The sequence below is a fragment of the Engraulis encrasicolus genome, chromosome 11, assembly GCF_034702125.1.
Source record: "Engraulis encrasicolus isolate BLACKSEA-1 chromosome 11, IST_EnEncr_1.0, whole genome shotgun sequence".
NCBI lineage: Eukaryota > Metazoa > Chordata > Actinopteri > Clupeiformes > Engraulidae > Engraulis > Engraulis encrasicolus.
In genome coordinates this window covers 28,802,220-28,817,219 of record NC_085867.1, presented here as the reverse complement: position 1 = coordinate 28,817,219, position 15,000 = coordinate 28,802,220, and the positions used below count along the sequence as shown (strand labels likewise).

The 15,000-nt window shown below is 40.2% G+C and overlaps 1 protein-coding gene and 1 long non-coding RNA gene across 2 annotated transcripts in view; one reads left to right on the top strand and one right to left on the bottom strand.

Moving 5' to 3' along the window:
- Nucleotides 1-423: 423 nt before the first annotated feature.
- Nucleotides 424-15,000, bottom strand: part of nt5c2l1 (5'-nucleotidase, cytosolic II, like 1) — a 44,017-nt gene continuing 29,440 nt past the window's right edge. The window contains exons 17-18 of the mRNA XM_063210363.1: nt 3,356-3,457; nt 424-3,234 (exon numbers count right to left, since the gene is read on the bottom strand). Coding sequence (XP_063066433.1) covers nt 3,202-3,234; nt 3,356-3,457 — 135 coding nt within the window. The 3' untranslated portion in view covers nt 424-3,201. The remainder of the gene's footprint in view (nt 3,235-3,355; nt 3,458-15,000) is intronic.
- LOC134458200 (uncharacterized) lies at nt 8,663-9,516 on the top strand. The gene is made up of 3 exons (XR_010036544.1): nt 8,663-8,765; nt 8,873-9,096; nt 9,400-9,516. It is a non-coding gene; the product is annotated as an uncharacterized LOC134458200 (long non-coding RNA).

Sequence of the window (15,000 nt, the reverse complement as noted above, 5' to 3'; positions counted from 1 at the left end):
AAATAGCCTAGCCCTAGTGGAAGCCAGAGGCGGTGTGTAAATCTATCGCTGTAGCCTTATGGCAGTCCCTGGAAAAGAAGTGCGTCACGGCAGCTTCGCTGTTGCTTCTGCTCTGTCGGTGGGAGAAAGAGCATATTTATCCGCGAGAAATCTGTCGCTTCTCCCTAGTTTATAGGCTCTTTATTAGGCCATATAGCCTAATATTTCATTGGAATACATAGGCTATGTAAACTGCCATCACAAATAGGCTAAAGGGTTTTATCTGTAGGCCTAGGTTATCTAGGCCTAGCCTAAATGTAATGATTTTAATGGCGCATTGATGGCCTTACCGTGGCAATTAGCTCCAGAAAGTCTGACTGTAGGAGGACATTTTTGATAGACTTTTGATATGGCCTAATACGAATTGAATGACCAGCCAATGAAATTGGTTATCACATTTATTTAATACATTTTATTATATACAGTCTCATACAATTTATTCGACAATGCCGGCGAGATGGGTTATCAGTGGACAATTTCGGCAAACTAAGTGATTTACATTTAGGTTTTTTTTTCAAGGACATTCTCATGCAGATATTGTTGGTGAGCAAGACGCCTTTCCGTCGCCACCTGGTGGCCAAAATGTGTCCCTACGCCATGCTGCTCACTCATACAGCGATGGGAAGGCGCCTGGTTCCTCACAACAATTAGTTCGTTAGTAATTCTTCATTAAAACCACCATAAATCACATTTCAGAACATCTTAAAATAAATTCGATTAAACATGTTCAAAATAAATTATTGATTCAAAGTAAAGAGCTTTAAACACTAGGCTACACACGTTGCAAAAGAGTGGCTCAGAATATTATAAATGATTTTTCTCTGTTCAAAAAAGCAACAAAAAACCTCTCTTCTCTTTAAGCTATTTCGGAATGGAATAATGTATATAGTTTTCAGATATGTTGAAAATAAGTTGTTGGGGAAATAGTTGTTTCCCCCCTTTTTTCTTTATGTTACAGATCAAACTCCATTATGTTGCTCAGCCCAGGGGTGCATTTCTTGACAGTGTAGTTGTTAGCAGTTAGAAACTTGGGTAGTTGCCTTTGGGAAATTGCATTGCAACCAAAAAAGTAGCTAAGGTAGTTAGCAACTATGGTTTCGAGAAATGCATCCCAGTTCTACATGTTTTGACTTAACATTTCTTTTGGGGCTATTTTTTTTTAATCTAGAATGTTTTAGCTTCAGTTCTCTGTTATTAAAGCATAGAACTTGATGTTGATACCTTTCTTAATTCTTTGTTAATTTCTTCAGACCTCTCACAAAACTACTAATTTCTAATGCCTTTATGTTTTCACACAGTAAACACCTTACAACATTCACATAGCCTTCCTCTCTTTCAAAACTGATATTCACTAAACACATTTTTCATCGTTTTATTCTTAATGCAAAAAGCTAATTTCCTCCCAGCATTTACATCCCAATATAGAGCAAAGAAAACACAGCAGAATGGGCGTTAACTTCATCTCAAATAAGCACCAAGACAAACACATAATAAAAAAGAGGACAGAGAATATTTTGGTTTTGCAACAAGAGAGACAGAAATGGGTTTAGACAAGTTTTACAGTTTTGAGACAATGGTTCAAGGTACACTGAGTTTTAGCATTCTAGAAAATCTATAAAAAATAAAATGACTGTGCTTTAGCAAAATAGCTGTAGAAAAATGTTCCTCACAAATCTACTTAATCCACTTGCAATGGAATACTGTCTTCAATGAAGCTCTGCAGTCTGCAGCGATTTCCATAACAGCTCACATCATCATCTGAATGACAGGTGGAAGTTTGACCATATAAGGCTAACACATCTGAGGGCAATAATTGGCCTATCAACAGGTAGGCACTTCCTGACCCGCATTAAAGAGCCTTGACAGTGAGGTGCTGAACTGGACGCTACATATACTGTATCACCAATGAGCATAGAGGATATGCACACCATGTTCAGCCCAATACCATTGGCCTACCAGTTGGACTGTAGATCACAAGGTTGTAGGTTCAATCCCCACCCTTACAAATCCCTCCCTACACGGAGGAAGTGCCCTTAATATGAGCAAGGCACTTACCCCCACACTGCTCCAGGGACTGAAGCTGGGGCCGGATTATGGTGACTGGGGGCCCCTAGGCTACAGGTTGCTGTAGGCTTCCTTGAATGGCAATTTTTTTTATCTGCCAACTGTGGAGGGCAGTATTAACAAGATTTTAAACTCCTGCGTGGAATGGCAGGTGAATTATTCAATACTGCATTTTGTCACGATCATGCAATTATTGACAATTTCTCCCCTCTGTCCAATCATTAGGGATATAAGTGAGTCGAGTCCCCATATACTGTCAATGCTCTTTCGTCACCATGTTCCAAAGGTATCATATCCGGCTGTGGACAGAGCGCATCATGTGCGTAATACCTCTACATCACGTCACATTTCTGAACCGCCAGCGTTCATCCCTTGGTGTTAGCCGTGCTGGTGATCAGAGCTAGCCAAGCTGTGCCCTCCTAGTGACGCAACACTTTCAGCGTTTCAACTAGTCAGGTCAAGGGCAATGCAAGTACATTCTGAGTCCCCGAAAAGTACGGGGACTCCTCCCACTTTGTAAGCAAGCAAACAACCATGAGCAAGCCAAGGGAGGCGGGTCAACCATGACGTTTGGGAAATGTTAATTGTTATGCTCTCGGTCAGACCAAGTCTCGAAGAGATTTGAACGTCGATGGTAATCAGGCTAGATCAGGGCACCAGTAGAGTTCGGCCCCACTGACAGCGCAGCTCACTTGCGAACCTCTAGCTTTGGGTGCTACCACATGCCAATCAGTAACAAGGCACTTCATTGGTATATCAGAACAATACTGGAAATGATTCATGTGAAAATGTCCTTCTTCGTTGGCTGATTTTGCAAAGAAATAGCATTGCACTTTGACAGAAATTTCAACTGGACTTCCTCCCTTTTCCAGGTATCACGATGATAACTCCATAGTTAGTACATCACACACACACACACACACACACACACACACACACACACACACACACACACACACACACACACACACACACACACACACACACACACACACACACACAAATGCAGATATAGAAAACTTTAAGTGGCCATCTCCCTTGCACACACGTGAAGAGGAACATCTCTTTCACACAACACACACACACACACACAGCTCTTCAGTTAATTCCACAGGGATTGTCCAAGTTATTCTGTGAAGAGAATGAACATTTTCACTATAGGATACAACCACAGTTTACAGGTTACTAATTAACATATCCACACACTTCGGGTGCGCAAAATAAATTAATGGTGGTGTGTGTGTAGGCCTACCTGGATGCTGAGGCAAGGCAGGGCTTTGATGATGTGGTTTGGCACTGAGGCGTTGGAGTGGGCGGGACCATCCATGATTGGTGTCTCCAATTCATGAGGCATCTACCAATCATAGCACACCATCACTACATATTACTTATGCACATATACACTGTAACATTTTCCTTTTACCTTTCACTATTGCACAGGCGGAAGAGCAGAGGTGTGTGTGTGTGTGTGTGTGTGTGTGTGTGTGTGTGTGTGTGTGTGTGTGTGTGTGTGTGTGTGTGTGTGTGTGTGTGTGTGTGTGTGTGTGTGTGTGTGTGTGTGTGTGTGTTTGCACCAGCGTTGTGTGTAAACAAGTTCAAAAGAACGCATTCATTGAACATGCTCATTTAAATTATGTCTCATGAATCGCAGATATCACTATAAATGAACTTTTTAATATGTTTTCCATTGAAAACTGAGTGACATCTGTAATTAGAGAAAGTTCCTCCCTCCTGTATTCTCCCTGGTGCCACTTAAACCATTTTAGTCTAAGCCCTTTTGGGTGCCCTCTGCCTATTAAATCCTAAATATCTCAACCTCCGAAACACATACAAACATGAAATAAGTTGCATTTAAAAGCCAGAACCCTCAATTTGCATTAGAATGTGTTCATTCAGCTCTAACATACCCACATGGTTAACAGAAAACCCTTTTAGTAGAGAAAGTGCGCTCAACTCCGAAAAGTTTCTTACAAGGTCTTTGGGTGCGAGCAAACAGCAAGGTTCATGGGTAGTAAAAAAGCCGCACTCCCGGATCAATTTCTTGCAGTTTTAATACTGGGTTAGCATGGCAGACAGACAGACGTGTTCAAGGCAAGAAGGCTTAGGCCGAAACGTCTGTCTGTCTGCCATGCTAACCCAGTATTAAAACTGCAAGAAGTGCGGCCTTTTTAACAGAAACCCCTGAAATCCCAGAAAGAACCTGAATGCAGCGTTTATGTGTTTCCAGGCTACAATGGGTTAAATCATGTATTGCCAGACATAAACGGTTTTAACATTATGTGCACAATGCATTGCGGATAGCACAGTGTCCGGCAAAAACCTTTACTTTCTGTGTAATCTATGTCCACCTGTGCAGCAAAAACAAGTTAGGATATCAACAACGTCCTTCTCGAATTTGAAACGGCACATTGAGTTAAAACATCCATCCAGTGTGCATACACAGTAAAAAATGGAGTGTCAATATTGCAGTGTAAACACATTTTCCTCTGAATAGAGTAGTTATAACAATAGGCAGAGTAAACCTAGACTGCACTGATTGGGAACTTTTGATAAATTCGTCGCCAAATATCAATGACGCTGCGCTCACAGTCTCAGGATATATTAATTTTTGCGAGGACACTATCGTTCCAAAAAAGACTGTGAAGCTTTTTCCAAATAATAAACCATGGATCACTCCTGAACTTAAAGAGCTGCTAAACTGTAAAAAGAGACTGTTTAAATCTGGAGGCACAAAGGAGGACATCAGATCTATACAGAAAAATATTAAAAGGAAAATACTGGACTGCAAGACTGCTTATAAAAACAAGATTCAGTCACTATTCAGCCGTGATGCTAAAAGGGCCTGGCAAGGATTACAAGTCATGACTGGATATAAACCTAAAATGCAGAATTTGACTGTTGTGGATGATAATGCCTTTTCAGATGAACTGAACACTTTTTATTGTAGATTTGACAGTACTGACTATACCACTCAGCAGGAACTGGCAATGGATGCAGTCAGAGCTATGCAAGTCAGTGACATACAAATTAGCATTGAGGAGGTCAGAGAACAGTTTCGACATGTTAATATTAATAAATCTCAAGGTCCAGATGGTATTAGTTGTAAGGTGCTGCGCACATGTGCTGACGCACTTGCTTTCCCTTTTCAAATGCTGTTTCAGCAGTCAGTAGAAACAGGATTAATCCCGGCTCAGTGGAAACAGTCTCTGATTGTGCCGGTACCAAAGAAAAGCAGGCCCAAAGAGATGAATGATCTGCGACCTGTTGCATTAACCTCAGTGCCTATGAAATGCTTTGAGAAAATCATTTTGAAACACCTACTTAGTGAGGTAGCACCATCTTTGGACCCCCTCCAGTTTGCCTACCAGCCAAGGCGGGGCGTGGAGGATGCACAGCTGACCATGACAAACAGCATACTCGAACATCTAGAGGAGCCCCACAGCTTCGTAAAAATTGTTTTTATTGACTTCAGCAGTGCATTCAACACCATCCAGCCCCACCTGCTGGTAGACAAATTGGTCAAATTAGGTGTTAACCCAAGTCTTATTACTTGGATTAGCAATTTTCTGTCAAATCGTACTCAGCAGGTTAGATTTAATCAAGCCATCTCATCCCCTAAGGTCATCAACACCGGTGCTCCCTAAGGATGTGTGTTGTCCCCCATACTCTACACACTCTATACCAACGAGTGCCGCGCTCTTGCGACTACACACTCCTATTTTAAGTATGCAGACGACACCGCCCTGGTGGGGTTCTTGAAAGCAGGGGAGCTGTCAATGACCAGCTTTGAAGAGGAGGTGGAGAGTTTCATTAAATGGTGCAGTGACAACTTTCTTAATGTTAACGCAAGCAAAACAAAAGAAATGGTGATTGATTTTAGACGTAGGGCACAAGCAGTACCACACACTGTTGTCGATAACACATCGATTGAGAGAGTAAACACCTACAAGTATTTAGGGGTTGAAATTGATGACCAGTTTAAATTTGATAAATGTGCCACTTCTAAGGTGAAGAGGTTAAACAAAGAATGTTTTTCTTAAGGAAATTGCACAGTTTTAATGTTGATTCTCACATTTTAGAGTTATTTTATAAGTCTGTACTTCAGAGTGTCTTGTCCTTTGGTCTGGTCTGTGTCTATGGTAGTATGCGTAAACAAGATCAGGATAAACTGCAACGCATTGTTAAAACAGCCAGTAGAATAATTGGATGCCATCAAACATCAGCTGCTCAGCTTTTTCAAGACATCATACTACACAAGGCTGAAAGTATCCTGGGAGACACTACCCACCCTTTACATAGCAAATTTCAGTTTAGCCAACGCAGTAATGGGAGACTGCTGCAGAGGAAAATAAGAACAGCCAGGTTCAGCAAGTCATTTGTTCCCTCTGCAATCAGAAGTTTTAATGAAAGACACAGTTCCCAGCAAGGGACTTGACACTGTGTGTGTGTGTGTGTGTGTGTGTGTGTGTGTGTGTGTGTGTGTGTGTGTGTGTGTGTGTGTGTGTGTGTGTGTGTGTGTGTGTGTGTGTGTGTGTGTGTGTGTGTGGGAGAGAGAGGGAGAGATGTATGTATTGTAGCAATCAGCTGTTTGGGAGGAGTCAGAGAGGCATGGGGGAGGGGGTTGTATTTATTTATCTGTCATTTTATGTTATGTTATGTTTTTATTCTGTTCTTAAGTCCTGTCTTTGTATAGCACCCTGACCACTTGAATTTCCCTTTTGGGACATTAAAGTTTACTTTGACTTTGACTTTGACTTTGAAACTCCTCCAAATGGTAGTGTCAAAAGTGAGAGTAAAAAAGTGAGTGTCAACATTTCAGTGTAAATCTATTTTTCTCTTGATAGAGAGGTTATAACAAAAGGCAGAGTAACTCCTCAGACAAAATAACTCTGCAAGGTGATGATTCCCCGCGAAAATTCTAGAACCGGAGCTGGAGCTGGCATGGCATGTTGGAAGTAGTTTCTCTCCCTGCGTGGTAAGTGGATTTGAATATTTATCGAGTTTTTGCTGTTTATGACCAACATTTTTCAATACACTGATGCTGATGATAGACTACTGTATGTGTATTAGGTTAAATTAGGCATGCATATATGTAGGCTAGCCAATTAGTATTTTTCACTGATGCATTCGACTGCAATATTAGGCTACATAGCTTTTAGAAGTAGACCAATGAATAGTTGTTTTAAATGAAAACAAAATCCGACTGCATTTGCTTGCATGCTGACGCCGTGTGGTGTGGTGAGTATTGAAGTTTTCTCTTGTTTGCTGAGTTTGGGTTACCCGTACCAAAATGTAGTGCTAAGCTAGCTAGCTTGACAACGTGGTTTCCCAGATTGTATGGGTTTCCCCCAATGGCATTAGCATTGCAACGGTTCAAAAGTTCACTTGAGAACGTGCCCAATGTTTTGCAAGGTGATGTGCTCGTGCTTAATTTGTGGCTCTGAAACCAGAAATGCTCGTGTTAACATTAAGAATATGTTAGTGTTGGAAACCGTTTATAGTTAAGTGTTGCTCAGTTTTATGGTAAGTTGTAGATTTGAGAGATTCATCTACTCGTCCACCTCATAGATTAGCACGCTAAACTGCCCGCTCGTAGTTGATGCTTGATACCAGGAATGTTCTGTTTGGGCATGCGTGGACACACGTGTAGTATATAAAAGTGATTATTGATTCGTCACGTAACATAGCTACATCTAGAACTAGTCCCTGCATGGCTTGCCAAGTCTTCGATGCCGGTAATCATACACATGCGTCAAATATGGGTTAAAAGTTAAAAGAGGGAATATGTCGCTAAGCTAGTGAAAGTCAATGTATCCATGTAGCATGCTACAATGCTACACGGATACATTGACTTTCACTAGCTTAGCGACATATTCCCTCTTTTAACTTGTCTTAAAGCAAGACAATGCTTAACATGAAAAATAAGACACTTTACCACCTTTATAAACCCTGCCCAACGATTTTAACTGTAATAAGCCCCAAAATAGTGGCATACCCCTTTAAACATCATTGCAATTATTCTTTCGATTATGGTGTTCAGTGTCCTCTAATAATGTTGTTTATTGAATACACCAGGACCTCGCCGCCGCGGAGCGTGAAAGTGATGTATGCACAGGGGATTATCGCTCTGTTTCCATATCTTGAAGACCCATACTCACAGAATGGCTATGTAAGTAAAGGTTTTACAATATATCACCCCTTCAAACTGTTGCTTGTATGAATGGTAACGCTTTATTTTAGTGTTACATCTATAACCACGAATACATACAATGTTAATGCCGGTATAAGTAACTTTGAAGGCATGTACTAAGCAAAATCAAACATTTGTTAGGTCCTTACTAAGGTTATATTGGTAATAAATCCCTAATTGTGCATGAACAAGACATTTGCAAACACATGCCTAACAAATGTTTGATTTTGCTTAGTACTTGCCTTACAAGTTACGTATACAGGCATTAACATTGTATGTGCTAGTGCTAATAGATGTAACACTAAAATAAAGTGTTACCGTATGAGTGTACATTATACTGTGCATACTGTATATTATACATAGGAACACTACTATGATCCGGAAAGTGGTTCAGGATACATTGCATGGCGGTTGAAGACCATTCAACGAAAGGCTTCTGAGGAAAGAGTTCCAGCAGTTAAATCTCCTAAAGGTAACATTTATAATGTGGGTGAATGGTCAACCTGTGAAGTGTGTTTAAAGGAAGATATACAACTGTGCAGTTCTAAACATTAACAACAAAATTGTTTTGTTTTAAAGTTGGTGGGCCAGGCCATGGACGTACTACACCCTTTACTGCCGAAGTCCTGACTGATGAGGAAGTGGAATCCGCTATCGCTGTGTTGAGACATTCTGCTGATGAGGAAACCATCCGTGAAAAAATGAAAACCACCTTCAGTTACCGCCAAGCAATGGTCAATGACCATGACAAATCTGCAGAGGTCTTCTCAGTTTTTCCACGGTTCCTGGACACACCAGGACTGGTAAGACATCTAGTTCTACATTCATTATATGTCTGTAATGGTATTTTATAGGTACTCTAGGTGTAATGTATGCGTATTGTCTATGTCAAATTGTCTATGTCCACACCTAAAGTCTACGTCTATGTCTGCATGGGAAAGTAAGAAATGTTATTTCAAATTCTTTGTATGACCACTAATGTAAAGAAATCGACAATAAAGACGACTTGACTTGACTTGATTGAAGAGTGAGGCCTATTGTAAAATGTTGCACAAGGTACTGACTGCAGTTGTCCTCCTTTCCTTTTTTTCCTTTTCAAATTACAGGTAGAGCAGGATTTCAGACTGATGTTTGGCGAGCAGACTGCCAATAAATTCCTGGAGAGATGGCCTACCACTTTCAGGGCAAGAGTCATTAAGGAAAGCCATGGACTGGTCCCCTCCACAGACCTTCTTGATTTAATGCACAATGCTGAGACATCCACTGAAGTTGAAAATGGTAAGTCTTTGAATGTGGAGAAGCATGTTGCTAAATATATTGAGGACCGTGGAAAAGTATGGCTGAATGTTAACATGATGCTTGTTTGACTTAAGGCTGGGACAGTGATACGTCTGCCATCATACTGCTGCTACATCTGCTACCGCCATCCGCACAGGGACGCAAGAAGCCAGGGAAGATATCAGCATCTAATGCAGTGGATCACCTCATCAAATTCCAAAAGGTACACTAGAATTATATTTGACAATGAATCAAGTCCTCCCACCACCCCTCCACTCCAACAACACTTCATACCCCATACATGAAGCCTTTCCTTAGACCAGACTAGACCACCACCGTCCCCCCGGCACACACACACACAAACACACACACCATTTATAGTCGGGGAGTATAGTATAGTATAGTATGCCCTTTATTATCCCGCCATGGGGAAATTCATTTGTTGCAGCAGTAACATACAGATTGTGCAAAAACAGCAGACAGCATACATGCAACACAGGACCAGGAGGTTGAAAAAGTATATATAAGATAGATAGAAATAGAGATGTTAAAGAAAATAGAAATATCTCTGTTAAAAACATCAAGTACATTAGTAAAAGTGAAAGTGCATTTGTAAAAAGTGCATTAGCAGCTTCATAAAAAGGAGGAGAGGGGGCTAGAACAATAATAAATAAGTGAATAAGTTAAAAAGTTAAAAAGACCATCACTACAAAACACCACCATCATCATCATCATCACCGTGACCACCATCATCACCACCAGGAGGGATATTCTACCATGACGACTGGTAACAGTAGTATAACGCACTCCCACTATACTTTTTTTTACACCATATTGTACATGGCCACAGAATGCTCTAATGTTTCAGCCCTAGTTAGTACTAAACTATCAAGTCAAGTGTGTGTGTTGAGGTAGTGCAGGTAGGATGTGCAGTCATTCAAGTGTAAGAGGCATGAAAAGCAGCAGTAACATGTTTGGCCTCTAGAGTCATTCTGCAGTTGGCAATCGTAGCTTGTTATATACCATATGAAAGCTTGAAGTGTGCACTATACGAATATTACCCTGCACACGCACAGCCTCAAACATGAGTCCACTATTGAGCCCACCTCTTCAAACATTACTCCTCTACCCTTACACTTTCTAACATAATTTTAAACATGGTCACCCTCACTGCCAACTGCCACTGCCAGGGCCAACAGCACTCCACATCATTCCCTCAAACCTGAGTCAACCACTAGTAACATAACATTCTTACATCCTTTATTTTTTAGAGTTGAGAGTGATGTCATGTTATTGTTCTAATAAATTGTGTTATTGAATGTGTTTTGTCATAGACGGGAACAAGCCTGCAGCAGCATCTAGACAACATCACTGAAAGCCGTCAGCCCTACCTCCTTGCACAGGGACCCACAAAAAGCAGCATTCACTCCTTCTTCATTGCCATCGACAAGCACGCACTTCCATGCCAAGGCACCACCTCAGTCGGAGCCCTGGATGAACTCTTCAAGGCCCACTTTGTCTTTGGTACATCTTACAGTCCTGCCTTGAACAACTTTTTCACTTTTCTCCAAACTTCCATTTACAACATTGATGTAGGGAAAACTAAGGAAACGCCAAGAATTGCAGAGTTACGAGCTAGAATGGTGCGTTAGACTCAATTAAAGGATAACTTAAGCCACTATCAACATGCAGCTGTAATGCTCACACTACCCTGGACTTGTCAGTACCTGAGATTTTTTTCCAGCCTTTTCTGAGATCCTGGTCATTGTAATGGGGGCAGGTGTTTGTTTACATTTAAAAAAAAACATCTTGATTTATTCCCAAAAACATTAAAAAGGTTATGCAACATCAGCAGACAACTAGCAAACAGTGGTACCTCTTGAGAAAATATTTGTAGTAGGCCTATGTCAAGAATTTTTAAAAAGTAAACAAAAGCTGCCCCCATTACAATAGCTCAGATCTCTGAAAGAAAAAAATTGGCATCACCGGGTTCTGACAAGTCAAGGGTAGCGTGAGCAATGCAACAGCTTATTGAAATTGACTGAAGTGGTCCTTTAAAGTGACACTGTCCCATTTTTGGAAAAAGCTTATTTTACACCTCCCCTTGGTTTTACCGGTCTCCTATACTTCCAACCGTTCTCGGGTTATGGCAGTGCAAATTTTACCTCCAAGCTAGCAGTTAACATTGAGTCCTATGGGACCAGTTAGCCACCAGCTGGTTTCATAGGACTCAATGTTAACTGCTAGCTTGGAGGTAAAGTTTGCACTGCCATACCCAGAGAACAGTTGAAAGTAAAGGAGAACGGTAAAACCCTATTATTGAACTGAAGGGGAGGTGTAAAATAATTTCCAAAAATGGGACAGTATCACCTTAAACAATTTAGTGCTTTCTAAATGATCTTGGTGGAGTAAACAAACAATCTTGGAAGGCATCTCAAATTATTACATGGGCTCTGTACGGGAAGGACTCTTTATCTTCAATGTGGCCAAGTGGGATGCTCATGTTTGTTCAATAGTTGTTTTTTTGTTTTTTTTGTTTTTTTTTGGGGGGGGGGGGTAATCCAGCAGAACAGCCATATGGGGCAGAAGTTGAGTCAGAGCCAGCATTATCCTCACAGCACCTTGTAAATAATTGTGCCTCTGTCATTTCCGATCTAAAAGCAGCAGGTATTGCCCAGTCTGTTGTTAATTCTGTTGTGACTACTTTTGGAAGATATTGTCCAGAAAATTCATGAGCATGCAAAAGAGTCAGTCATTCAGTTGTGATCATACAGGACAAAAAGGTGCTGCTCACCTTACCTTTATTTACAGAAGCTGTTCAAGAACATTTATTTGCTTCTGAAGTGACTCGGACAAAGATTTTGTTGCTTTTCCAAAAAGAAAAAAAGATTTTGTTGCTTTTCATGTTGATGATCTTCCTTATCCAAGAATGGAGAGAATGACTCGCTATGTATATTGAACCATATTGTTTTCTCCGAGGGGTTATTGGCAAATAAATGCTGCTACAGTACTTTGATTGTATGTATTTTCTTATGTTATAGCAGTTAAAAGCAATACTATTTCAGTAATATAATGTACACTATATAGTGTATTTTAAAAATGGAAACTACTCAATGTGGTGAACTAATTTTATATAAAATTAAATAAATATACACTATGTAGTGTATTTTAATAATGGAAACTACTCTATGTAGTGAACTAATTTTATATGAAATGAAATAAATATACACTATGCGGTGTATTTTAATAATGGAAACTACTCTATGTAGTGAAATATTTTATATAAAATGAAATAAATACACACTATGTAGTGTATTTTAATAATGGAAACTACTCTATGTAGTGAACTAATTTAATATAAAATGAAATAAATATACACTATTTAGTGTATTTCAATAATGGAAACTACTCTATGTAGTGAAATAATTTTACTCTGGCAGTGTAAAGAGATCAGTGTTTTTACACATTCCATTGTCAATTTCGACACAATGTAGAGTCAGATTAACTCTGAAAATCTTACACTGTCTATAGTGTTAAATATTTTTACACACCTCATTGTTAATTTTGACACAAAATAGAGTAAAATTAACTCTAAAAATCTTACACTGGCCAAAGAGTAAATTTTACTCTATTTTTGAGCGGGACCAAATGTTATCTGACAGGGGGTTAAATTTAACTCTTAAAGAGTAAAATTGACACTCCAGTTTTTACTGTGTATGCATGCCCTGGAGGGTCAGAAAAAGACCCCCTGCCAACCCCAAACGCAAATGACACTACCAGCAGCCTTCAAGAGGTCCGTGGTTGTCCCAGTGGAACAGGTACATAAACTGATTATCGACTACATTGTGGAAGATTTACAACCTCTAAGCAAAGTTGAGAAACCGTTGTTCATCAGACTAGTGACAGGTTTGCACGAAAGCAAGTGCAGGGACTTCTGAATAGAGAGTTTAATTTCATACACACACATATATATATATAATTATATATACACATTTCATATTATATATTCTTTTTTAAAATTAAATGCTGGTAGATTTCATTGCACTAAGGGCCTTTCCCATTATTAATCTCCACCCCTACCCCTTTGCCTTCCTCTTACCCCTCGTGCTTTCAAACAAAGCCGCAAGGTGTAGGGCTTGAAACGCAACCCCTAGGCCTATGGATTGGGATGCCCCTTCAACAATCACGGAATGACACTCACAGCTGTCACTAATTCCATGCATGAGATTGACGTTAATAGCGATTGTTTTCATGTGAGAAAGGGCCATAAAACATTAGGACAATGTTAAACTTAGTGCAATGAAATAATTATTACCACTTTAAAACCGTCAATTGCGGCGAAAATACTGAAACTTGTGTGCTGTTGTGGGCGCAGCGGCTTGCCGCCGATTTTTAAATTAATTCGCAATGCATTCAGGGAAACCTGTCGTCGCCCTCCGTTGCGGAGTCTGGTGTTGGAAAATCTCTGCGCGGAGGGGTGGAAAGCCCTTTTCTCTACCCCTACCCATCTGTCTGAACGTGAATCGGGATGCCACTACCCCTACACGTGGACGCGCAAAACGAAGGCAAAGGGGTTCGCGTAGGGCTAAGGGGTGTAATGGGATTCACCCTAAGTATACACCGCATTCCACATTATTATGCAAATGACATTTTTCGCTGTTTCCCCAAATAATCAATACAAATGACAGTCGTCATAATTTTCAAGTCATCAGCCATTAGAGTACAATTTAAAAGTTTTTGAATGAACCTTCCAATGATAACGGTATTTTTTTAAATAATAAAAAACTTTAAATGCTCTGTTCCACATTATTACGCAAAATAGTTTTGTAGTGTTGTAATCCAAATTTCTTTCTTTTTTTCCCATTTACCTCAAAACAGTTGGAATTTGGTACCTTCTAAATTACATTTCAATGTTCAATACTTGGTGATAAGCTCTTTGTCTTAGTAACTGGAATGCTGCGATTAACATTGAAGTCAATGATAGTGCATTGCATGGGAGTTATGGAAGCCCAGATATCCTTGATGCTTTGCTCTCAGCTGTTTTTGTTTGTTTGGTCTGGTGACCCACACTTCACTCTTCAATATACCCGTAGATTTCCATGCCACGTTTAGGTGCTTTTGAGGTGATGACATTCTAACGCACCAGACATAAAACCCCATTGAAAATGAATGGGATGCTATGTCTGGTGAGTTAGAATGTCATCACCTCCAAAGCACCTACACGTGGCATGGAAATCTACGGGTATATTGAAGAGTGAAGTGTGGGTCACCAGACCAAACAAACAAAAACAGCTGAGAGCAAAGCATCAAGGATATCTAGGCTTCCATAACTCCCATGCAATGCCCTGCCATTGACTTCAATGTTAAACGCAGCATTCCAGTTACAGCTTATGACCAAGTTTTGAACATCGAAATGTAATTAAGAAGGT